This window comes from Silurus meridionalis, chromosome 26 (genome assembly GCF_014805685.1).
Source record: "Silurus meridionalis isolate SWU-2019-XX chromosome 26, ASM1480568v1, whole genome shotgun sequence".
Taxonomy (NCBI): Eukaryota; Metazoa; Chordata; class Actinopteri; order Siluriformes; family Siluridae; genus Silurus; species Silurus meridionalis.
In genome coordinates, this window is record NC_060909.1 from 14,506,190 (window position 1) to 14,534,037 (window position 27,848).

A 27,848-nucleotide genomic window follows, 5' to 3' on the forward strand; every position below is an offset into this window, starting at 1 on the left:
TAGGACTGTGGTGAGACCTGCGATGTTGTATGGATTAGAGACAGTGGCATTGAGTAAAAGACAGGAGGTGGTGCTGGAGGTAGCAGAGCTGAAGATGTTCAGATTTTCATTTGGAGTGATAAGGATGGACAGGATTAAAAACAAGTTTATTAGAGGTACAAGGCATTTAGGATGTTTTGGAGACAAGGTGAGGTAGGCAAGATTGAGATGGTTTGGACATGTGCAGAGGAGAAAGACATGCAAGTGGGTCATTTGAAAGAGGCAGATATAGAGGACAGGGTTGTGTGGAGACGGATTATCGGCTGTGGTAATCCCTAATGGGAGCAGCTAAAAGAAGAAGAAGAAGGAGAAGTTTGTGGTCAGTGATCAGGCTGGTTGCATTGATTGTGTTTGATTTATTAAATCAAAGTATTCCTATAACCAAGAATCGTTTGTTGGGGCTATGCTTTAACAGAAAGATGGCATTTGTCATTATTTACGGGTATATGGTTTTTTAATGTCATTCTATTTAAGCACCACTGTTGTAAATTGATCAAGGAAACTGATTACATTTATATTTTATATATTGGGATACCCGTGCTGGGGTGGCAGATGGGGAAGCAATTCTTATTTTTGTGCCACCCTGATAGATCCGCCGTTGCAACAATATCAATATTAGGAAAGAGTGAGTGAGAGAGAGAAATTGTCATAACTGTGCTAAGGTCAATGTGAACGTTGAACTTGAACAGAGGGAAACCCGCGAGCTCTGAAATTTTGCCTGCCTTCCGAGCTTTCATCCGGACTCACAGGGTTAATGAAACAAACCTTAGACAATGTGGAAAATTAGGTTTCCTGTATTTCAAGTCATACTGTTTATTTTCACTTACTCAGGTAGTCTATTTGTTTTGTTGTTGTTGTTGTTTTGTTTTGTTTTATAAGCAACAACAGTGTTTTTAAAGAAATGTGTTACATATACAATAGTTTTTTCAAACACAGCTGTTAAATCTATGCTTTCTGACATTTGCACTTGTCAATTTAACGTATTTATTATTTTATATCGTATGATAAATTAACATTAAAGTTAACTAAATGTGATATTTTTTTCTTAAAACCCAAAGGGATTCTTTTTTTGAACCACAGAGTTGCAGAAGAATAATGAATGGCCAATGATGGGCATTTAAAGATCTAGCACCACACCAATAACCAAATTGTATTGCAATTTATTCTTACCAATAATTAAATGTAAATTTGTCCAGATTTCCGTTTACTCAAAGAGAGAGTAGTTTCTCTGATCATTTTCGTGCAGCAAACAATTTTCCCAAACCCTGATTACTGCACCTTCAGTATAGGTAACTGCTAGTCTGCTCACATGAACTACCTTGGCAGAATTTCTGCAATATTTTTCTCATCTATAAATAAAGAATAAACGCTAGTTAGTTCTCTGATTTGAATACACGCTGCCCATTAGCTCATTGTTAGTCCATCATCTGTCTGTTTTAGTTCTGGAAAAAATAATCCTTATTCGCCAGTTCCTCCAGGTGCAGCACGGGTAGCATTATTTTTATTGGACTTCTCTGTATAAATCCCGCCCAAAACTATTATAATTTTTTAAAACCAGTGATTAGCCCTTCGAGGAGTAATTTTCCACTTTAAATCATCATGGGACAGGCTGAGGCACGGCCTACCTCACAGTGTTATACGGATGGTGCATGTAAAGGATGCTGAGTATCACTCCACCATACCGCCTTCCTGACACACACATATTGATGACGTAGTCAGTACTCAGCAGAACGCGAGTCCGCGGGATGGGGCCGATGGAAAATGGCGAGTCTGTGTAAACGTCAACAATGTACCATCAAATTACATGGTTTTCGACAGGAACTTGACTCGTGGAGGCATAAGCTTATTCAATGTGTAGGTAAGGTCATTTAACATTTTACCTTACAACGGTTTGCGATATTATGTCATGGGTGGCACAGCTAGAAACCACTGATGCTCTCCGTGACAACCGAAGCGGATTTCTTTTTTACTGTGGTTTGTGCTCATTTGTGCTTTGTTTTAAACTTGCACCTTGTACGATTCGATGTCCAGGTGCTTAGATTGTGGAAACCCCGATAAAAATCTTTTGTGTTTTTCTCTCTGTAGTGCGCGCGCTCCCATGTTCACTGAGCAGGCCTGGTCTATTAGTTGTTAAGGTGCCAGGTATCATTTAAATGACGATTTTGTCCATAATTAGTTAAAAGGTGTATTAGGGTTTTAGTAAATATAATTTTATCAGGTGGATGACGAAATGTTACGTGTAATCACCCGAAATGTTTATTTAACGGCAGCTATTAGTGGAAGCTTAGGTTATAAAATGGATTTCTAAACGTAATACTACTATAGGCAGATCATATCGTTTCATTGGTTAATAAGAGACTAAAGCTAGAAATATTGAACATTAACAAATCCATAATATAACAGGGTAAATAAATAAAGCCATATGAAACTGAAGAATGTGTAAAGTCACGTTACAGCTGGATATTTTGTCTGGTCTGTTAACAAGAAATTGACATTTACTCAGATTGTTGTTGGGGTTTTTGTTTTTGTTTTTTTTAATACTAAACTCTAAATCGGTTGCATCCTGGGTTCTAGCTACAGTATTATTGTTCTGTGTGGATTTAGAGATATCAGTTCATTAATCAAAATTACTTGAAATAATTTTGACAGCAATGTTCTCTCACTGAAAAACTTTGAGAGCAATATATTCTTACAGTTCAAGGGCAAAAATAAATGTAAAGTATGGTAAGAGTCTTCTTTCAGTGAATTCTGTCTTTGCAGCTCAAATAAAACAGTCTACAAAAATGGTCATTCTCGAACATACTGTATCCTAATAGACAGAAAAATAAGTCTTAGCACTTGTATATAGTCTGGAATCACAGTGTACATATGCAATATCCTATGCATTACCAGCAGCTGCATCCACGATATTTTGACAGATCTTTAGGTGTACTTTTGTTATAGTGTGTTTGCAACACAACAGATTCTCATTCTAAATTTGAATAATATATAGTAACAGGCATCACCAAATTAATGTACATTAAAGCAAAGCCTTTAGATGACTGAAAGACTTTCTCATCTCCTTATGTCTGGCATGAAAGGTCGTCTCACCAGTCTGATAGTCTAATTTTAATTTCATTTACCTTGTACATATGTGATTACAAATACATCACTAGCAATAAACAGCATTTGACAGACATTAACACAGTGCATAATTATTATGCAATTTATGTTTCATGACTTTTTTTTTCTGTTGGATGAATTAATTACTGTTACTAAGTTGGATTTTTTTTAATTTTTCTTTTTGTGTTCTTGGTAACATAATGTATAAAATGATATTTTATAAATAATAAAATAGAATAAATAAAATTATTATTTTTTTATTTTTTTTATTAAATTGATGACATTCAGTAATTGGTTAAATTGGCACAAATTAAAGTAAATTTAAAAAATGTAATAAGTAAAACATTTTTTATAAATTTGTTAGACCCCTTTGAGTTATATACAGTGGTGTTAAGTGTTTGCCCCCATCCTTATTTTTATTTCTTTGCATGTTTGTCACACTTTAATGTTTCAGGTCATCAAACTAATTTAAATATTAGTAAAAGATAACAAAAGTAAACACAACATGCAGTTTTTAAATGAAGGTTTTTATTATTGAGGGAAAACAAAATTCAAAACTACATGGCCTTGTGTGAAAGTGTTTGCCCCCCTGTTAAAACTGTGGTTTATCACACCTGAGTTAAATTTCTCTAGCCACACCCAGGCCTGATTACTACCACACCTGTTCACAATCAAGAAATCTCTTAAATAGGACCTGCCTGACAAAGTGAAGTAGACCAAAAGATCCTCCAAAGCATCATGCCGAGAGAAATTCTGAAAACAAATTAGAAAGAAAGTAATTGAGATCTATCAGTCTGGAAAAGTTTTTTAAACCATTTCTAAAGCTTTTTGACACCAGAGAACCACAGTGAGAGCCATTATTCTCAAATGGCAAAAACATGGAACAGTGGAGAACCTTCCCAGGAGTGGCCGGCCAACCAAAATTACCCTAAGAGCACAGTGATGTCTCATCCAAGAGGTCACAAAAGACCCCACAACAACATCCAAAGAACTGCAGGCCTTACTTGCCTCAGTTAAGGTCAGTGTTCATGAACCATCCACCATAAGAAAGAGAATGGGCAAAAATAGTCTGCATGGCAGAGTTTCAAGACGAAAACCGCTGCTGAGCAAAAAGAACATAAAGGCTCGTCTCAGTTTTGCCCGAAAACATCTTGATGATCCCCAAGACTTTTTTGAAAATACTCTGTGGACTGAGGAGACAAAAGTTAAACTTTTTGGAAGGTGTGTGTTCCATTACTTCTGGCGTAAAAGTAACACCGCATTTCAGAAAAAGAACATCATACCAACAGTAAAATTTGGTGGTGGTAGTGTGATGGTCTGGGGCTGTTTTTCTGCTTCAGGACCTGGAAGATTTGCTGTGATAAATGGAACCATGAATTCTGCTGTTTACCAAAAAATCCTGAAGGAGAATGTCCAGCCATCTGTTCGACCTCAAGCTGAAGCGAACTTGGGTTCTGCAGCAGGACAATGATCCAAAACACACCAGCAAGTCCACATCTGAATGGCTGAAGAAAAACATTTAAGACTTTGGAGTGGCCTAGTCAAAGCCTGACCTGAATCCTATTGAGACGCTGTGGCATGACCTTAAAAAGGCGGTTCATGCTCAAAAACCCTCCAGTGTGCTGATTTACAACAATTCTGCATAGATGCATGGACCAAAATTCCTCAACAGCGCTGTAACAGACAGTGCAAGTTATCGCAAACGCTTGATTGCAGTTGTTGCTGCTAAAAGGTGGCCCAACCAGTTATTAGGTTTGGGGGCAAACAATTTTCACACAGGGCCATGTAGTTTTGGATTTTGTTTTCCATTAATAATAAAACCTTTATTTAAAATGTGCATGTTGTGTTTACTTGTGCTATCTTTTACTAATATTTAAATTAGTTTGATCATCTGAAGCATAAGTGTGACAAACATGCAAAGAAATAAGAAATCAGGAAGGGGGCAAACACTTTTTCACATGACTGTGTGTCTGTGTCTATGTGTGTGTGTGTGTGTGTGTGTGTGTGTGTGTGTGTGTACGTACGTACAGTGGTTACAGCAAGTATTTAGACCCCCTTAAATTTTTCACTCTTTTTTTATATTGCAGGCATTTGCTAAAATCATTTGTTTATTTATTTTCCTCATTAATGTACACAGCACCCCATATTGACAGAAAAACACAGAATTGTTGACATTTTTGCAGATTTAACAAAAAAGAAAAACTGAAATATCACATGGTCCTAAGTATTCAGACCCTTTGCTGTGACACTCATATATTTAACTCAGGTGCTATCCATTTCTTCTGATCATCCTTGAGATGGTTCTACACCTTCATTTGAGTCCAGCTGTGTTTGATTATACTGATTGGACTTGATTAGGAAAGCCACACACCTGTCTGTATAAGACCTTACAGATCACAATGCATGTCAGCGCAAATGAGAATCATGAGGTCAGAGGAACTGCCTGAAGAGCTCAGAGACAGAATTGTGGCAAGGCACAGATCTGGCAAAGATTACAAAAAAATTTCTGCTGCACTTAAGGTTCCTAAGATCACAGTGGCCTCCATAATCCTTAAATAGAAGACGTTTGGGACAACCAGAACCCTTCCTAGAGCTGGCCGTCCGGCCAAACTGAGCTATCGGGGAGAAGAACCTTGGTGAGATAGGTAAAGAAGAACCCAAAGATCACTGTGGCTGAGCTCCAGAGATGCAGTCGGGAGATGGAAGAAAGTTGTAGAAAGTCAACCATCACTGCAGCCCTCCACCAGTCAGGGCTTTATGGAAGAGTGGCCTGACAGAAGCCTCTCCTCAGTGCAAGACACATGAAAGCCTGCATGGAGTTTGATAAAAAAAACACCTGAAGGACTCCAAGATGGTGAGAAATAAGATTCTCTGGTCAGATGAGACCAAGAAAAAACTTTTTGGCCCTAATTCTAAGTGGTATGTGTGGAGAAAACCAGGCACTGCTCATCACCTGTACAATACAGTCCCAGCAGTGAAGCATGGTGGTGGCAGCATCATGCTGTAGGGGTGTTTTTCAGCTGCAGGGACAAGACGACTGGTTGCAATCGAGGGAAAGATAAATGCGGCCAAGTACAGGGATATCCTGGACGAAAACCTTCTCCAGAGTGCTCTGGGCCTCAGACTGGGCCGAAGGTTTACTTTCCAACAAGACAATGATTTTTTATTTTTAACAAGCCGCAGGTGTCTACACTGAAACTAATGAACTTTACACCGGCTTTAACGAAAGACACTAAATGCAATATGTTGCTCTTCTATTAGGAGCATAGCGGTATTTTGGGAATAGGCTGCCACTGCATTCTTCCACTATTACTGCATGTGTGGAGACCGAGGAATATGTCCTTTTTATTTTCTGATGCTCATTTCTAAGTTTCTTTGACTAACCCATAACGCTGTTGCAAAGAAAAATAAAAAAGCATGAGTTTTGGAAACCTTTCTGTGCTTATATGATTTCTGTTGTAACTGGAGTTAGTGAGCTCTCCCTTCACCCTGACTCAATGCGTTACAATGGCTTGTATCTAAACAGTAGCCGACCAAGAAAGTCATTGTTCACTGTCTTCCTCCTTCCTTTCACAACTACAGTGGTACCTTGACCTACGAGTGCATTAATGTATGAGTTTTCCGAGGTACGAGCGGTCACTCGGTCGATTTTTTTGCTTTGTTGCGCGAGCAAAAAATTGAGGTACGAGCTCGAGACGCCGCTGCTAGATGGCGAAGCAAAGCGAAGCCAGAAAGCGAAGACTGTGATGAAAATTAAGATAAGCAAAGAAGAAAAAGTAAACATTTTAAAGTTTAGGGGTACGTAGTGTGCAGGAGTGATAGTAAAAAACGAGTTTTCTCTCCGCCTCCGCTTATCGGCTCTACCCCCCTCTACACACACACACACACACACACACACACACACACACACACACACCACTGGCATTTTCGTTAGCTCAAGTCGTCTCATCTCCAAGGATAATACATTATTATATCTTTACATTTTCTTTCTATTATGTTTTTATACAAGATTTGTTATTTAGAAATGTATTTTCCAATTTAATAACATGAAACATAAAAACGGGGAGTCATTTTGAGGGTTGGAACGGATTAATGCAATTTTAAGTATTTTCAATATGGAAAACTGATTTGATGTGCGAGCAAATTGAGATACGAGCTCGTCCACGGAACGAATTAAACTTGTAGGTCAAGGCATAAAAAAAATCAACATTACCGATTAGAAAATGACAAAGCGAGAATTTGGGTGAGAGAGAGAGAGAGAGAGAGAGAGAGAGAGAGAGACCAGGTAGGAGGAAAAGAGGAAGGCCAAGGAGGAGGTTCATGGATGTGATGAGGGAAGACATGCAGGTAGTTGGTGTGAAATTGGCAGATGTAGAGGACAGGGTGGTATGGAGACGGATAATCCGCTGTGGCGACCCCTACTGGGAGCAGCCAAATAAGAAGAAGAAGAAGAAGAAGAAGATATATATATATATATATATATATATATATATATATATATATATATAGATATAGATATAGAGATATAGATATGTATATGTATGTGTTTTTTTATTTATATTTAGAGGGTTGACTTTTTTTTGTTATTAGTAATATACTAGTGGGGCTGGGGGGGGATAAGCGGTGGAGGAGGGAAAACTAGCAAAAAATCGACCGAGTGACCGCTCGTACAATATGCGGATCACTAATCAGAAATTAATACAGGATCGTGTCGAGGCCCGGGTTACCAACAACCACCACAGGTATTGTTAGCCAACAGGGTACCGGTGGAAATTGGGCTACTGTTGGCCGAAGAAGGAGAAGGAGGAAGACGTCTACAAAGACAGCAAAGAAAGGAGAAGTGTAGGAGAGTGGAGGTTCGGGTTGGTACTTTAAATGTTGGCACAAAAATTCTAGAGTGAGTTAGATGGAGTGGTGGGGAGTGTACCTAGGAATGAACGATTGGTGATTGGGACAGACTTTAATGGGCATGTAGGTGAAGGAAACAGAGGTGATGAGGAGGTGATGGGTAGGTATGGCCTGAAGGAGAGGAATGTGGAAGGGCAGATGGTGGTAGATTTTGCTAAAAGGATGGAAATGGCAGTGGTATACACTTATTTTAAAAGAGAAGGAGGATCATAAGGTGACGTAAGAGTGAAGGGAGGTGCACACAGGTGTACTATGTTCTATGTAGGAGATGTAACCTGAAGGAGATTGGCAGGGTGTTCAAGGTGTTGGCAGGGGACAGTGTAGCTAGACAGCATCGGATGGTGGTCTGTGGGATGGTTTTGGAGGTGAAGAAGAAGAAGAAGAGGAGAGTGAGGACTGAAAATGAATTAGATGGTGGAAACTGAAGGAGGATAAGTGTAATGTGATGTTCAGAGAAGAGGTCAAACAGGGCCTCGGTGGTGGTGAAGAGGTGCAGGATATTTGAGCAACTACTGCAGAAGTGATAAGGGAGACAGCTAGAAAGGTATTTGGTGTGATGAGAAAAGTAGGCAGGAGTACAAGGAGATGCGTCAGCAGGTGAAGAGGGATGTGGCGAAAGCCAGTTAAAAGGCATATGAGGATTTGTACTGATTGGCCAGGCAGAGGGATCAAGGTGGGAAGGATGTGCTGCAAGTTAGAGCAATAAAGGATGGAGATGGAAATGTGTTGACTAGTGAGCAGAGTGTGTTGAGAAGGTGGAGGGAGTATTTTGAGCAGCTGATGAATGAGGAAAATGAAAGAGTGAAAGAAGGGTGAATAATGTGGAGATGGTGAAGCAGGAAGTGGATAGGATTAGTAAGGAGGAAGTGAGAGCAGCGAATAAGAGGATGAAGAGTGGAAAGTCGGTTGGACCAGATGACACAATGGTAGAAGCGTGGAGATGTTTAGGCAAGATGGCAGTGGAGTTTTTAACCAGGTTGTTTAACAAGATCTTGGATGGTAAGGGGATGCCTAAAGAATGGAGAAGGAGTGTGCTGGTACCAGTTTTTATGAATTAGGTAGATGTGCAGACCTGCAGTGACTAAAGGGAAATAAAGTTGATCAGTCACACCATGAAGTTATGGTAAAGAGTAGTGGAAGCCAGGCTGAGAGAAGAGGTTGGAGCCTGGAGAGGTGGAGGTACGTGCTGGAGAGAAGAGGAATGAAAGTAGGAGTAAGACAGAGTAAATGTGTGTAAATGAGAGGGAGGGCAGTGGAGTGGTGCGGTTGCAGGGAGAAGAGGTGAAGAAGGTGGAGGAGTTTAGGTACATGGGGTCAACAGTGCAAAGTAATGGAGAGTATATTAGAGAAGTGAAGAAAAGAGTGCAGGCAGGGTGGAGTTGGTGGAAAGTGATAGCAGGAGTGATTTGTGATGGATGAGTATCTGTGAGAGTCAAAGGGGAAGTTTATAGGACTGTGGTGAGACCTGAAATGTTATATGTTTTAGAGTTAGTGACATTGACTAAAAGACAGGAGGTGGAGCTGAGGTAGCAAAGCTGAATATGTTGAGACTTTTGTTGGTAGTAATGAGGATGGACATTATTAGAAATGAGTTTATTAGAGGGACAGCGCATGTAGGATGGTTTGGAGACAAGGTGAGGGAGGTGAGATTGAGATGTATGGGAAATGTGCAAAGGAGGTACATGGGGTACATCAGTAGGAGAATACTGAGGATGAAGCCTCCAGGAAGGAGGAAAAGAGGAAGACCAAGGAAGCGGTTTATGGATGTGGTGAGGGAAGACATGCAGGTAGTTGGTTTGAAAGAGGCAGATGTAGAGGACAGGGGGAGTTGTATGGAGACGGATGATCTGCTGTAGCGACCTTGGGAGAAGCCGAAAGAAGACGACGACGATACAAATATATTTGTTAGTAGACATTAACTAAAAAAAGAACACATAAAGTAAAGATAATTTTCTACCACTATTCCCAAAAACCGTGAAAACTAAATCCATATTCAAAATAAAAGGCAGTCACACCTAAACATATGCCTATATTGTGATCAGTCAATGTATAGACATATTTTTACAAATACAGTGCTTATTTACAAAATAGCTACAAAAACAAAAAAAGGAACAGAACAAACAGTTTTAAAACAGGCACAGGTCAAACAATTATATCAGATTAACATGGATTCAAAACATAAATTCACAACATGAAACTCAAGCATTGGCAGTGCATACTGCTGGATCTCGCTTTCAACCTGGATGTGATTTGATTGCAGAAGGACCTGGAGTTGAACAGAAAATCCCAACTGTCTGGAATGGCTGTTCTGCACAAGGAACAAACACGGGTGGGTGCAGACAAAATGTGCCACCCGGTACCATGTTTGATATCTAATGAAATGAAAGCTAAAATTCGGATTTATTAAAAAATAATCTTTTGATATTTTTTATCTCACACCCAAATGTTTTAGCATAGGTCAAGATTTAGGCCATTTCTTTGTTTTTCTTGTACAATATGAGCATTAAAGCATTAAATTAAACAGCAGAAAGACAGCAGTTTATCACAGTCAGTCTACATTTAAAACCAAGTTAGCAGTAAATATATTTATTTGGAAATGTTTCATTTAATATTATTTTTATAGCAGTGGACCTTGTCCCAAAGTACCATTACAGAGATAAATAGGCATTACATTTTTATTTATATGTTAGTCCTGATACGTTTAGTGTCGATAAATCCCTTACAAATCCCTTCTAAGTTTATCAGTAATGAGCAAGCCAGTGGTCACAGTGGCAAGGAAGAAATGCTTAAGATATAATGAGGATGAAACCTTGAGAGAAACCAGTCATAAGCCATTGTAGCAGGCTGTGTATATTAATTCAAGTTTAAATCCATCCTCATAGTTCTTGAGCTACAAAGATTCATTAAATTATGTCCCACAGTTGCTGAGATGCTTTCACTTCATCTTTGACAGCTATAAACAAACCATACCATAAATCAAAAATCAAGGACACCAATTTTTGGAAAGGTTTCCTCTTTACGGCAGTGATTCAATTTGGTAAAAAAAAAAAAAAAAATGTTTTTAGGAGAAGAAAAATGAAAAAAATTCCAATAAGTTGGAAATTATTGTTTTGATGTATACTAATTTGGGCTTAACTCAAATTATCTAAGAGGAGTTTTATTATTAGTACAGAGGAGAGGTGAGAAGTTATTTGTGTAATTGTATGTCCAAATACTTACTGCATATATTTACAATGTGTCTTCTTGTTGTGCTCAGTAGTTGCCATGGGGTATGACCTGTGACATGAAATCTTCTACACTCTCACCTTAGTAGCAGAGTCTGTTTGTTCCTCACACAGTGGAAAACTGTTCTTTAGTCTGATGAGTCCAAATTTGAGCTTTTTGGTTCTAAATGCTGAGTGTTAGATGTAGAGTGGTGAACAGACATGGAGATGCTCATTTCATTTTCCAGCAGGATTTGGCACCTGCCCACACTGCCAAAAGCATCAAATGTTGGTTAAATGACCATGGTGTTGGTGTGCTCCACTGGCCAGCAAACTCACCAGACCTGAGAGAATCTATGGGTTATTGTCAAGAGGAAAGTGAGAAACAAGAGACCAGATAAGCTGAAGGCCACTGTCAAAGAAAACCTGGGCTTCCATACCACCTCAGCAGTGCCACAGACTGATCACCTCCATGCCACGGCAAATTGAGGCAGTAATTAAAGGAAAGGAGCCCCTACAAAATATTGAGTACATATACAGTACCGGATTTTCCGGACTATAAGCTGTAACTTTTTTCCCACGCTTTGGCTTAAACAACGAAGCGGCTAATTTATGGATTTTTCCTGTTTTTTTCTGGTTTCACAAGCTTCAAGCCAAAAAACTGAGCCCCTTAACATTAGACCAATGAAATTGCAGAACGGGTTCAGGTGAACCAATGAAAGTCTTTATATTAAATCTGATGCGCTCCCACTGAATCGGGCCGCACCACATCATAAACATAGATGAGGTTCCTCTGACGTTTGACCTGCTGCTCACTCGGACTGGCAACAGAAAATGCGAATCATTCGTCACGCTGAAAACAACCGGGCATGAAAAAATGCACTTCATCTGTGTTCTGAGCTGCACGGCATCGGGAGAAAAGCTTCACCGATGGTGATTTTTAAACGCACGACGATGCCAAAAGATAAACTCTCGAAAGAAATTGTTGTGAAAGGAAGGAGGAAGACAGTGAACAATGACTTTCTTGGTAGGCTACTGTTTAGATACAAGCCGTGTAACAGACACTGTCTTTCATTAAAGCCTGTGTAAAGTTCATTAGTTTCAATGTAGACATAGGCTTATAGACAGGTGCGGCTTATTTATGTACAAAATAAAAATATTTGTCAAATTCAGTGGGTGCGGTTTATATTTGGGTGCTCTTAATAGTCCGGAAAATACGGTAAATGAATATACTTTCAAGAAGGCCAACAATTCACTAAAATGATTTTTTGATTGGTCTTATGAAATATTAACATTTTCTGAGAAAGTGAATTGGTGGGCCAAAATCAACAAAATTAAAAGAAATAAACACTTGAAATATATCAGTCTGTGTGTGATAAATCTATATAATATACAAGTTTTATGTTTTGTATTGAATTACTAAAATAAATCAACTTTTTAATAATATTTACATTTATTGAGATGCACCTGTACATAGTGGTTACTGAATGTGTAATTCTCAATGTAAAGCATGGAGGAGGAGGTGTGATAGTGTAAAGATGCTTTTCTGGTAACAATAATGGTCATAATTTAGGGCACACCTAACCAGCATGACTACCCCAGAATATTGCAGTGAAATGCCATGTTTGCATTTAGTGGGACCATTATTGGTTTTCCAACAAGACAATGACTCAGTTATTTGTTCACGAAGGAGAGTGAACAAAAACGAAGAAGATTGAGTGCTGCATCAGATGACCTGGCCTCCATGATCACCTGGCCTGAATCCAATTGAGGTTTGGGATGAGTTAGACCGAGGAGTGAAGGAAAAGTAGCAATCATGTACTTAGCACCTCTTTAAGATTGTTGGAAAACATTTCCAATGACTAAGTTATGATGCTGACTCAGGGAACACCAAGAGTGTATAAAGCTGTAATCAAATAAATAGTGGCTACTTTAAAGAATCAAAATATGAAACATATTGAGTTATTTAACAATTTTTTTTGTTTTTTTTGGTTGAGTGCATAATTTCATATTTGTTCTGTCATAATTCAATGTAAAAAACATAAATATACAAAAACAAGAAAACAAGAAAAATTAAGAATTGTTAAATAAGAAGGTGTGTCCAAACTTTTGACTGGTAGTGTATATATGTATTGTCATATTAGGGGTCCAACAGTACACGTATTTTGTAAATTTTTATTGTAAATTTTATAAATTCTTTTTCTATAAAATATTATTATATATATATATTATTCAACTAAGCAGGATTTTATTTAAAATGTCAAAACTGTTCATAAATGTTAATAATAAAATGCTTTAATAAAAAGTGACAAGCAATTTTATGTTTTGCATTTCTTCCCTAACTGTAATAAAATGTAATCAAATTTTGTGTAACTTTATATACGCCTGGTGTGTGTGTGTGTGTGTGTGTGTGTGTGTGTGTGTGTGTGTGTGTATGTATATATATATATATATATATATATATATATATATATATATATATATATATATATATATATATATATATATATATATACACACACACACACACACACACACATATATAAATATATATGTGTATATATACAGTGAGGAAAATAAGTATTTGAACACCCTGCTATTTTGCAAGTTCTCCCACTTAGAAATCATGGAGGGTCTGAAATTGTCATCGAGGTGCATGTCCACTGTGAGAGACATAATCTAAAAAAATCCATAAATCACAATGTATGATTTTTTAACTATTTATTTGTATGATACAGCTGCAAATAAGTATTTGAACACCTGAGAAAGTCAATGTTAATATTTGGTACAGTAGCCATCGTTTGCAATTACAGAGGTCAAACGTTTCCTGTAGTTTTTCACCAGGTTTGCACACACTGCATGAGGGATTTTGGCCCACTCCTCCACACAGATCTTCTCTAGATCAGTCAGGTTTCTGGCCTGTCGCTGAGAAACAGTTTGAGACCCCTCCAAAGATTCTCTATTGGGTTTAGGTCTGGAGACTGGCTAGGCCACGCCAGAACCTTGATATGCTTCTTACAGAGCCACTCCTTGGTTATCCTGGCTGTGTGCTTCGGGTCATTGTCATGTTGGAAGACCCAGCCTTGACCCATCTTTAATGCTCTAACTGAGGGAAGGAGGTTGTTCCCCAAAATACATGGCCCCAGTCATCCTCTCCTTTATACAGTGCAGTCGCCCTGTCCCATGTGCAGAAAAACACCCCCAAAGCATGTTGCTACCACCCCCATGCTTCACAGTAGGGATGGTGTTCTTGGGATGGTACTCATCATTCTTTTTCCTCCAAACACGTTTAGTGGAATTATGACCCAAAAGTTCTATTTTGGTCTCATCTGACCACATGACTTTTTCCCATGACTCCTCTGGATCATCCAAATGGTCATTTGCAAACTTAAGACGTGCCTGGACATGTGCTGGTTTAAGCAGGGGAACCTTCCGTGCCACGCATGATTTCAAACCATGACGTCTTAGTGTATTACCAACAGTAACCTTGGAAACGGTGGTCCCAGCTCTTTTCAGGTCATTGACCAGCTCCACCCTTGTAGTTCTGGGCTGATTTCTCACCTTCCTTAGGATCATTGAGACCCCACGAGGTGAGATCTTGCATGGAGCCCCAGTCCGAGGGAGATTGACAGTCATGTTTAGCTTCTTCCATTTTCAAATGATTGCTCCAACAGTGGACCTTTTTTCACCAAGCTGCTTGGCAATTTCCCCGTAGCCCTTTCCAGCCTTGTGGAGGTGTACAATTTTGTCTCTAGTGTCTTTGGACAGCTTTTTGGTCTTGGCCATGTTAGTAGTTGGATTCTTACTGATTGTATGGGGTGGACAGGTGTCTTTATGCAGCTAACGACCTTAAACAGGTGCATCTAATTTAGGATAATAAACGTAGTGGAGGTGGACATTTTAAAGACAGACTAACAGGTCTTTGAGGGTCAGAATTCTAGCTGATAGACAGATGTTCAAATACTTATTTGCAGCTGTATCATACAAATAAATAGTTTAAAAATCATATATTGTGATTCCTGGATTTTTTTTTTAGATTATGTCTCTCACAGTGGACATGCACCTACGAGGACAATTTCAGACCCCTCCATGATTTTTAAGTGGGAGAACTTGCAAAATAGCAGGGTGTTCAAATACTTATTTTCCTCACTGTATATATATGGTCTTTGCCAGTCTGTTTACTTTTTTTCAGGAATAACACCTGACCAGTCTGAAATCCTGCTTTCCTAATAATTTTTGGTGATTGAATTGTCTCTAATTATATTCTCCTCTGTTCTCTATTTATTCTACAGCAGACCTTCCGAGCTTCTTGTATCCCCTCATCACTCCAGCTTCAAAGGAGATTGTGCAGTGTATGATTCAAAAGCTTGCCTTGGAATATACCTCAAAAAACTGTTCAGCTCAGGATTTACCACTTTTCCAATCAGTACTTAAAAGCGCCACCTACCAAAGCCTGCAAAAGCACCCTTGTTAGACCCAGCTGCCAACATACCCAACTGCCTCTTTGGTTACACAGACTCTGGTACCATCATTGCTGCCTCATCACAGAATTCTGTCCTTTGCAAAGGTTTCATGGCTGACCAGAATTCTCCACTGGACCTCACAGTTAAGAAGACTGGTGAGTCCAGTAACCAAGGTAAATATTTTAATTAGGAGCTAAAAATATTTATTAAGCAGTTCTATTAAAATATTTAACAACTAACTGAAGCTATAATAATAACTGTAGGGTAAAGAGGGTAAAGAACAATAAACCTTTTCATCCCCCCCATGTGAACAGAATCGAAATGCGAATCCAAGCTTGATTCCCAGCATGAAACTTATGAATACTCTTGTGTGTACACAATTCATGACACTTCTCATTCATTAATTGACTTATTTCTGAATAGTTTTGCATCAGGTTACGTCAATTTAATATTATTATTAAATTATTTATTTAATTATTATTTGTATACAGTCATAACAACAAAAGGCTTTGCTTTTGTAAAATAAAGAAAACAGACTGGTGCACTCTCTGTTGTGTCTGTCTGTCATCTCTCTTCACAGACACAAATAAAACAACCTGAATCTCAGTGAATACTTGCCTCAAAGACATTATAAATACAGTGGAACCCGGTTATGTCGATGTCCTAGGGGGTCGCCAAAAAGCATCGAGGAAACCGATGATCGAGATAAACGAAAATCAAAATGGCGGCAATATATTAACGTGCTTGAAATTTCTTTATGTACATGATGTGCGTTAATAAATGAGAATGTGCATGCACGTGTTTTTGAAGGGTTTTTACACAACAGCGTTGCCGCAATTTGTTTGATGAAGGCATGCTATAAAAATACATACAGTACATGTTTATCTGTCAGGAATCCACCTGCCACGCTCCCTTCGGCCCCCTTCAGCGTGTCAGGTGCTTTCTCGGCCGCTTTCTCAATCGCGCACATATGGTGCTCGTTTATCATCATCACCAGCTCCTATTTAAACTTCAACACTCTCACCGTCCGTTATTGTTGGTATATGTTGGTTCACGGCGGTCTTTGTTATCGTGCATGCGTATCCCGGTACTTGTCTTCCCACCGGCACTCTCTCAACGGCTGCGCTTTTCTTCCCAAAGCGCACCGCGAGTTCATCTTATAACTCAGCACTGGTGCGCCACAGGGTTGTGTCCTGAGTCCCCTCCTGTACTCCCTGTTCACACACGACTGTGTTGCCCAGCACAGTTCCAGCATAATTTTTAAGTTTGCCGACGACACCTCCATCTTGGGGTAACATAACTGATGGCGATGAGATGGCTTACAGAGATGAGGTGAGCACGCTATCACAGATACAGTGAAGGCAACCTCAGCATCAGCAAAACTATAGAGATGATTGAAGTTTCTTGTTCACCTCTCTGACGACTTGTACTGGTCTCTGCACACCACGTCAGTTGTCAAATCAGCTCATCAGCAACTCTACTCTTGGCATTTTCTGGCAAATCATAAGTTATTCTATGAGTCCGTTTTTTTACTTTCTGCTTGAGATCGATCTCTGGATTCGAGTATGAATGAAAAATTCACTGCAGGAGAGTATTTAGTGCCCCATGTTCACATCCTCTTATTTTTAATAGTAATAAAATGTCAGGTCATGCATAGACTATCTTGTTTCTTTGCATTTAAATCTACATTTAATCACACTGGCCCTTGAAAACCTCTACCCTAACACACTTGCCAAAAAAATACTAAATGAATACTAAAACGAATACGTTTTAAAAGTGAAGGAGACACCCCCACATACAAACATCTAAGCCTATATTTGTAACACATAACTAAATATTTGCTTGTGTGCTATCCTTTAACTAATGTATCACTTGCTTTGCAAAAATGGCCATATATGGACAACTTTAATGTGGCCTATTACAAAATGTTGTCATGCTCAAAATGTAAAATTTTAGATAAAAAAATAATTGCAATTGGCAATATTGTAAATATATTCAGTGGTGGCCATAGTTATTATTAAAGCAATAAAGTATGTGAAGCAGATAACGGGCGTTGTTACACCGAGAAAATCCTCGAGAAAACACTTGAAAATGTAACAGCATACTCAACTTCAAATTTTCTCCTCTTCAATGACTTTGATAACTTCTCTTCTTCTTTCGCCTGCTCCCGTTAGGGGGTGCCATAGCGGATAATCTGCCTCCATACTACCCTGTCCTCTACATCTGCCTCTTTTAAACCAACTACCTGCATGTCTTCCCTTACCACATCTATAAACCTCCTCCTTGGCCTTCCTCTTTTCCTCCTTCCTGGCGGCTCCTTCCTCAGCATTCTTCTACCGATGTACCCCATGTCCCTCCTGCACATGTCCAAACCTTCTTAATCATGCATCCCTCACTTTGTCCCCAAAATGTCCTACATACATGGTCCCTCTAATAAACTTCAAAATCTCAGCATATTCAGCTCTCCTACCTCTAGCTTCACCTCCTGTCTTGTAGTCAATGCTACTGTCTCTTAACCATACAACAAAGCAGGTCTCACCACAGTCCTATAAACTTTCCCTTTCACTTTTGCAGATACCCTTCTATTACAAATCACTCCTGCCACTTTTCTCCACCCACTCCATCCTGCCTGTACTCTTTTCTTCACTTCTTTATCTATTATCTATTTATCTATTACTTTGCACAGTTGACCCAAGGTACCTAAACTCCACCTCTTCTCCTGTAACCGCACCACTCCACTGTCCTCTCTCTCAATTACACACATGTACTCTGTCTTTCTTTTACTGCCTTTCATTCACTCTTCTCTACAGCACATACCGCTTCTCAACCTGCTCCCTACTCTCTCCACAAACCACAATATCATCCGCAAACATCATAGTCCACGGAGACTACTGTCTGACCTCAGCGGTCAACCTGTCCATCACCACTGCAAACAGGAAAGGGCTCAGAACCGATCCTTAATGCAGTCCAACCTCCACCTTGAACCAGTCTGTCTTTTTTACTGCACACTTTACTACTGTCACACTGTCCTCATACATGTCCTGCACCACCTTACATACTTCTTTGCTGCAGCTGACGTCCTCATACAATACCACAACTCCTCTCTCGGCACCCTGTTGTACGCTTTCTCTAAATACACAAACACACAATGCAACTTCTTTTGACCTTCTCAATACTTCTCCATCAACATTCTCAAAGCAAATATTGCGCCCGTGATGCTCTTCCTCTTCCTCGCCTCTTTTCCCATCCTAGATTCCACTACTCTTGCCATAAATTCATGGTGTGGCTGATCAACTTTATTCCCTGTAGTTACTGCAGGTCTGCACATCTCCCTTATTCTTAAAAATCAGTACCAGAACACACCTTCTTTATTCCTCAGGCATCTGCACACCTTCCATAATCTTGTTAAACAATTTGGTTAAAAACTCCACTGCCATCTCTCCTAAACATCTCCATGCTTCTACCGGTATGTCATCTGGTCCTATTGAATTTCCACTTTTCATCCTTTTAATCGCTGCTCTCACTTCCTCCTTACTAATCCTATCCACTTCCTGCTTCACCATCTCAACATCATCCAACCTTCTCTCTCTCTCATTTTTCTCATTTATCAGCTGCTTGAAATACTCCCATCATCTTTTTAACACACTCTACTTACTAGTCAACACGTTTCCATCTCAATTCAGTTCAATTCATTTTTACAACCCACTTGTGGAGCATAATGATGACATTTATCATTACGCCTTCAACTTCTAGCTTCACGTTCATCACTCAATCATAAACTTTCTTTACCTCCACTACACTCTTACTGTACTCTTCCTACCTTACTCCCTTGTACCTGTACTCTTACTCCCTTTCCACTTGGTCTCCTGAACACACACCATATCTACCTTTCTCCTCTCCATCATATCAGCTACCTCTCTCCCTTTACCAGTCATAATAAATACATTTAAAGTACCAACCCAGACCTCCACTCTCCTCCACTTCTGCTTTCTCTGCTGTCTCTGTAGACGTCTTCCCCCTTTCTTTCTTCACCTTTGCCCAACAGTAGCCCAATTTCCACCTGTACTCTTTTGGCTAACAATACCTGTGGCAGTCGTTGGTAACCCGGGCCTCGACCCATCCAATACTAAATTCTGGTTCGTGATCCGCATATTTTGTTTTATACTGGATGCCCTTTCTAATGCAACCCCTTTCTATTTATCCAGGCTTGGGACCAGCACTAAGAGTGCTCTGGCTTGTGCAACCCTAATGGCTGGGTTCAATGACCTCGATACCAGATTGTAACTCCTTTATTAAGTCAGCTATAGACATCTTGGTAAACTCCATCCTGCAGGCTAACATTCTCCAACCAGTCTGATGCTAGCACTTTTTGTGGGCTTAAATCAGGGGAACATGTCTTTGTATGTGTAAACATAAGATTATATAACATTATTTCACATTTACCTGAATAATGTGAACACTCAATAGCTTTAGATATGAATGATTCAAGCCAAGAGGAAAAATTTCTTAAAGCTACATTAACAATAACTTCTGCATAAGTATAAATAAATGTTGCCATTCCTCATGGTTCTAATTCAAAATTTAATTTAGCATCTTAAAAATATAAAATAACAACATATAATAATGAAAAGGTCAATATTTAAGGTTTTTAATTACCGTCTATAAGCCACTACTTTTTTCCCACACTTTGAACCCCATGGCTTATTTATCGATTTTTTCCTGAGTTTTTTCCGGTTTCAAAAACTTCAAGCCAAAAAACTGAGCCCCATAACATTAGACCAATGAAATTTTCGAACAGAAACGAAAAAACGCACCTCACCTGTGTTCTGTGCTGCACGGCTTCAGGTGATTTTTAAATGCATGACGATGCTAAAAGATAAACTCTCAAGTGAAATTGTTGTGAAAGGAAGGAGCAAGACAGTGAACAATGACTTTCTTGGTAGGCTACTGTTTAGATACAAGCCGTTGTAACGCGTTGAGTCTGGGTGAAGGGAGAGCTCACTAACTCCAGTTGCAACAGAAATCATATAAGCACAGACAGGTTTCCAAAACTCATGCTTTTTTATTTTTCTTGGCAACAGCGTTATGGGTAAGTCAAAGAAACTTAGAAATGAGCATCAGAAAATAAAAAGGACATATTCCTCGTCTTGCACACACACAGTAATACCGTAAAAAATTACTGTGTGTTACTGCAGTGGCAGGCTATTCCCAAAATGGCGCTCTTCTCTGAAAGGAGCTTTCGTTAAAGCCTGTGCAAAGTTTATTAGTTTCAGTGTAGACTTATAGACCGGTGCGGCTTATTTATGTTCAAAATAAAAATATTTGTAAAATTCAGTGGGTGCGGCTTATATTTGGGTGCGCTTAATAGTCCGGTAATTGAAGGGCTGTATTATATCATTACAACAACAGAAATGAACAAATATACAAATATTTTATTTAAAAAGTTAACATTAACATTGTTTCAAATTTTCTTTTTTTATTATATTATATTTTTAAACAGTTAAAGTAACTTTATATAGTGTCTTGATCATCATGTCATCATGTGCTGACATACATTTAATTAATAAACAAAAACATAGTTATTTCGTTATTTTGGGTTTTTACTAGGGATGCACCAAAATGAAAATTCTTGGCCGAAACGGAAAACCGAAAAAGAGGAAGGCAAGGCCGAAAACCGAAACACTGAAAGAAAGTATGGCAATTATTATTACCATTGCATTTATGGCTATGACTGTGTACTAACCTTACTAAAATCAAGGCATTTCAATTGCATAAATTAATATTAAAGTTTTAAAGAATAAATCAATTACAAATTATGAAAATATTTATTTATAGCACATTGCAACAATGCACAGGATAAAATAAATTAAAATTCAAACTTAAATGTTTAACTTAAATATACTCGTGTACATTAAATAATAATGTACAGGCCCTCTGGCCTGCTGAAAGGTTGTAAAATTAAATATGTTCTTTCATAAAAACAAAGTGCATTCAGAACAAGTGCAAAAAGATAAGTGCTTAAAGATACAACAATATTTTTACTGTAGGCCTACAACATAATAGTGTATCAAAACAAAGACTGCCATAGCCCATATGTTAACTGTAGAACTTTAACAACAACAAATGCACCAAGAATTGCAGATGTGCAAAGTGGATAATAAATATTTAAAAACTAGACAAGCCCATTCTACTTCTTGAGGTAAAGTGGCAGGTTTTTCTTGATGAAGAGTAGCATCTCTGCTTTATCACAGTGAAGTCTGTTCCTCTTCTCATCGAGAACATGGCTGCTGCACTGAACAGTCTCTCACTGTCAGTGCTTGTGCACGGAGCAGACAAGTACTTGCGTACCAACTTTGCCAGGTCAGGAAAGCGCCTTGACACTATCACTGGGAAACTTCCTTGCCTTTTCAAAAACGTTCGCCCCAGATGGAGTGCGCGTGCTCGGAGGGGTTTTGCTTTTCTGTGCCGCGTTCCTCTCATATTCAGCATAGCGATCGTGATGTTTGGATTTCAGGTGATGAATTAAACCCGACGTGGAGAAAGTCTTTGCAGACGCACCTCCTCTTAAAATTTCGGCATTACATGTTTTGCACATTGCTATCCGTGGGTCTTTCTCAGATATACTGAAATACGTCCACACCGCAGACATGTTGCTTCAGACAAGCATGTGCAGGCCGCGGTTTCTGTTTGCATCATCACAACAAACTGTTTCCGAAATGCACTTTTGGGCCGTTTTCGCCCGCAATTTATTTTTTTCCAGTGGCTGAATATTCGGTGCATCCCTAGTTTTTACTCACAGTCGATCAGGCTTGTGAATTTGTGAGAAGTGTCTACTACCCGCATACCTCCTACACACACACACACACACACACACACACACACACACACACACACCACAATGCAAATATCAAGACTGACTGCAGACTGCCTCAGCATATAGGAACAAAACATATAATGGTATTTTTAAAGGTCCACAATAGGTCCTATTTTCAATCTGCCATCCACCGCCTTACTTCTGCTCCAGTGTGTTTTTTGCCTGCATGGCTTACCGCGTGATATCCTCTTAGACCGGGGTCCTAAGTTCTTGTTATTGTTTTGTAGTCTTACTTAACAGGGGCAAAACATTAATGAAGCTTACAAACAAGACATTACAGACAATAGACTGAATTTGCATTTAGTAGATAAAAGAAATGAAAGGTGAGAAAAGAGACAATTTACACACATCAAACAAAAACTAGCCTCAGTTTGAAATTAGTTAAAGTTTATATTTATTATAATGTTCTGCTTTCTGTTACAATAGCATTATTACCATCATTTTAAGGGACAAAGTATTTTTAGTTCTAAAATACTGCGAAAAGAAGTTCAAAAATTTAAAGTTTTAATGGTAAAATGTTATGCTTTATCAATTTATTACTTTTGGGTATGAAATTGTTTTTTCTGACACAAATTCAAGTTTCTGTTTATTTGCCTAATAAATGACAATAAATATTTTAGTTTTTACTTTTTGACATATTCCTAAAATATTTTTCAGTTAAAGTTTTTGTTGGTTTTTTTGTTGTTATTCTTTTTTTCGTATTATGTGTAATAAATTTGTTAAACTAAAAAGTACATCTAATTAAATGCTAAAGTTCTTACAGCAGATTGTTCTGACAAATTGTTACTGCTGCTTTTGGATGAATTCCTTCTACACCAGGGGTCGGCAACCTTCACCACACAAAGAGCCATTTGGACCTGTTTCCCACAGAAAAGAAAACACTGGGAGCCACAAAACCCTTTTGACATTTAAATTGAAATAACACTGGGAGCCACAAAACCCTTTTGACATTTAAATTGAAATAACACTACTACATTGAACTCCTTAAAAAAGACATTGGGTTGAAGGTTACTTTCAAGTAAAATACTCAATGTCTATTTGAGTCCTTCTTGTATTTATGAAAAGAACGCCGAACATAAATTATCCACCGGCAGCAAACCAAAAATGCCGTCCTCTTTTGTGTGTCGTCATCCTTTTACTGGCGCAAGCAGTCAGCTGTCAACCTGAATAATAAAAGGACTATTTCACCGAACAATGAAACAATATGAATATATGCAAAATAATAGACAATTAAAATATGTATCATACTTGGTTAATGTGATTTCTGCTCCTGAACCTCAGCACCCAGCGTCTGCACATCAGGGCTGTATGATGTCACCTTTATCTTTACACAGGATCGTAAGCTGTCATCTGTGAGGCGTGCGCGATGTTTGTTTTTAATAAAGTTTATGTTGGAGAACACCTGCTCACATACATATGTGGATCCAAAGATCGACAGGACTCCAAGCGCATACTTTTTCATGTTCACATAAATGTCGGGGATAGCATTCCATGTTTCGAACACAAGTTTGTCCGGTTTGGGGAGGTTTTCAATATCACTCCATTTGTGATTCTGAGCAAGAACGGCCTTCTGACGGGCAACATCTTCAAGGTCTGCTGTCAAGCGTTTAAACTTGGATGCCCATATGTCTTTGTCGGCTATGTTGGCCAGTTCCATCTCAAGATCAGGTTGACTCACACCTGCAAATGCAGTCGTGTTCAGTAGGGATGGATCGATGCTTAGGGGAGTGACAGGGAAGGATAATGTGTTTTTTTCTTCTCTGAACTCACAGAATCGTTTCCCAAACGATGTTTGCATTGTGATGATTGCAGAATGTAAATACTCCGAATTTATGTTGTGAGCTTGTTTGAACTCTCTCAAATTGGGGAAGTGAGACAGAGTACCTTTCTGTACATCTGAAGCAAGCACTTTCAACTTGCGCTTGAATGCCAAAACCTCCTCCAACATGTGCAGGGCTGTGCATCCTTTTCCCTGAAGAGCTGTGTTCAGCGTGTTCAGGTGCGCTGTCATGTCTACCATAAGGTGTAGCTTTTCCAGCGACTCTGGCTGTTCCAGCTCAGGAAAAGTGAGCCCTCTGCTCTCCAGGAAAGTTTTCACTTCTTCCAGACACGCAGCAAAGCGTTTCAGCACCTCCCCTCTGGACAGCCACCGGACTCTGTTGTGCAGCAGGAGATCAGAATATGAGCTTTCCAGCTCATCCAGTAACAAACGGAACTGACGGTGATTTAAACCTTTTGCCATTATTGTATTGACAATCTGAATGACAACATTTATTACTTCTGTGCATTCCGGAGGAAATGTTTGCGCACACAGTGCCTCACACAGGATGCAGTGAAAAGTCAGCAGCTTTCTGTCCAGCGACTTCTGCAGTAAAGCCGCAAAGCCCTTATGTGCTCCTGTCATACTTGGTGCCCCATCAGAAGCCACTGACACCAGGTGAGTGGTGTGTATTTCTTTGGCTCTTAAACAGTTCAAGACAGCCTCACAGATGTCTTCCCCCCGTGTTTGGCCTTTTAGTGGTATCAACTTAATCAGTTCTTCCTGTGGCCCAGCAGAGTTTACATACTGGCAGAACAGTGCTATTTGTTCAATATCACCTTTGTCTTTAGACTCATCACAGGCAATTGAGTAGGCCACAGCTGAATTGATGTCTTTAATTTGCTGTCTGGTGACGTTTTTTGCCATTTTTATTGTTCTGTCTTTGACACTCTTTGCAGAGAGGGGCATATCCCTGATTTTCTGCACAATTTCACTCTTGTTTTTAAAGTCTGCGAATAGATGTTCTGAAATCTTAATGAAAGATTCTTTTAAATATTCTCCATCTGTAAACGGCTTCCCGTGGCCAACTATTTCCCGAGCGGCCACAAAACTAGCACATGTAGTTGAATTTGCAGACTTCATCCACTTCTTGAAACGGCTTTTTTTCTCTCATCTCCATCTGGATATTTTTGAGCAAAGGCTGCGTGTTTATTCTGGAAATGTCTTGCGACATTTGACTTTTTGTTGTTTGCTAGTTTCTCATTACATATTAAGCATACTGATAAACCAGTCTGGTCAACAGTGAAAGCATATGAATCTGCCCACGTAGCATTAAATGTTCTGTTTTCTTCAGACACTTTTCTTTTCTTAGAATTCTCCAAAGTTGGCCTACCTGGGGTCGAAAAGTGTAAGAAGTCGCGTGCCGGTGGGTGTCGCACATTAGCGGTTGTGACGCATATGAAGAGCGACAAAAAACTTTAACACGTTTTATTTAGATTTTACAAGATCACCAAAATCTTCAAATTTAGAATTACATTTTAAAAACTAACGAACTAAAATAAAATACATTATAATTAAATACTTTTTTTTTTTTTCCAAAGCCACAGGGAGTGCAGAAGAGGGATGAAAGAGCCGCATGCGGCTCCGGAGCCGCGGGTTGCCGACCCCTGTTCTACACAAATCACATAAATTAGTAAAAAAGACTGCTTTTAAAAGTGTGAAATTTACAAAAAACAGTGACATTGTGTCCTTACCATTGTATTTTCTTTAAAATAACATTTTGAAAGACCTTGAGAATCAATTACTCAATAATTCTGAGAATAGCTGTAGTTATAAAGTGGTTGTCCTAACCATTTTACAGACTTTTTAACTAGTCATTTTCTGGTTGAATGGTCATTTACATTTACAGTTCCTGATAGAAACAGATATGGAGGCAAAGACCTTTTATTCCAAAAAGTAAGTTGCTGTTTGTGCAGGCAATAAACGAAAGGTAAGAAAGCCCTTTAATTTAGTATGTTTACCTATTTTTACATTTACCTCATTTTATGTACTTGTGTGATAACCTTTATACTGTCTACAGCATTCTGGAAAAGAAAACAAGCAATGTCAAGAATCAAGAATAGCAGGGAACACTCAGCTTGTAAAAAATAAATTGTTTGTAATTGCGTTTTTTTGTTGTCAGAAACATCAGTAAGCAATCATGTACATGTCAGTGGTGTGATAAGGGTATTAAAGTAGTTTTTATGTTGGCTTCTACAGGCTGCACTGATGAACTGCCGAATCCCCTCTGTGGTCACCATTTAAAATGAGTAGTTATTTACATTTACACAAAGGCTTCTGTATTTGAAGGCAAGGGTTGGTTGTTTGGAAGCGTGTTGGAAATGCAAAGTGTTCCTTTGAACGTTCTTAAACAGAATGATGACATTACTAAAGGACAATACTGTGATGTGTTGTATGCAGGAGAAAATAAAGAATATTTCTAAACTAGTGAACTGTTGCAATCAAGCACTGAACCAGTTGGCAGTTGGCAGAAATTGCTTGACGCAGGTTAAAAGCCAGTGTGTTTTTCCCCCTGGAACACGCACTGCCTTTCAACCTGCGTCAAGCAATTTCTAATGCTGTTGCTAGAAAATTTCACCCCACATCCCATGACTGGAAGCTAATTCTGGAGGCTACTCTGTGCAGCTTGGGACGGTTTCTTATCAACGCCTTGGGTGGTTCCATGAAATTCCGGTGTAAGAACGGGTGCTTTGTGGATGGATTGGACTGTAGTTAATGTCAACAGTCTCCTACACTGACTCAGGACTACAGTTTGCTTCTGATCATCATCACTGTACCCCACAACATTGTATATCTGCTTCAAATGGACATTCAGTGCAACTCAGATGAGGATGGGTTCCCTCTTGAGTCTGGTTCCTCTCAAGGTTTTTCCTTATGCCATCTCGGGGAGTTTTTCCTTGCCACAGTTGCTCATCAGGGACAAACTTACTTACAAAGAACATATTTACGTTTAATCACCACATTATCTGTGTAAAGCTGCTTTGAGACAGTGTTCATTGTTAAAAGCGCTATACAAATAAAATTTAATTAAATTTAATAATAAGAGACAGAATTAAACTTAAACTTAAAATTAACTTCTTAAAAAGAAATGAGTAAGTTTACCTCTTTTTTTTTTAAAAAAAAAGCCATACTACTCTTACTGTTGTCAACACTTCTAAAACAATTGTCAAGAATGGACACACTGGAATATAGTAATGCCACAAATGAAACAAATCTGAGGTCTACATGTCTGACCACTTAAAAAAAAAAAATTAAGTTTTTAAAAGACCATTTTATTGTATTTATGTGTTCAGTGAATTAAACTAAAACCTTTTTTATATTTATTTATTTTATGTTTTGCTGGGTAAATAAATATTAGGCAGAGGCTTCTTAAAGACTTTGTTTATTCAAATGGAAAAAAAAATTTGTGATTGTAAACTACATTTTTAAAAGTACCAAAC

General features: G+C 38.7%; 1 protein-coding gene across 1 annotated transcript in view; it reads left to right on the forward strand.

Annotated features, from left to right (window-relative positions):
- The first annotated feature begins 169 nt into the window (after positions 1-169).
- Positions 170-27,848, forward strand: part of lcor (ligand dependent nuclear receptor corepressor) — a 43,045-nt gene continuing 15,366 nt past the window's right edge. The window contains 3 exon segments of the mRNA XM_046840705.1: positions 170-1,897; positions 15,545-15,730; positions 15,766-15,888. Coding sequence (XP_046696661.1) covers positions 1,801-1,897; positions 15,545-15,730; positions 15,766-15,888 — 406 coding nt within the window. The 5' untranslated portion in view covers positions 170-1,800.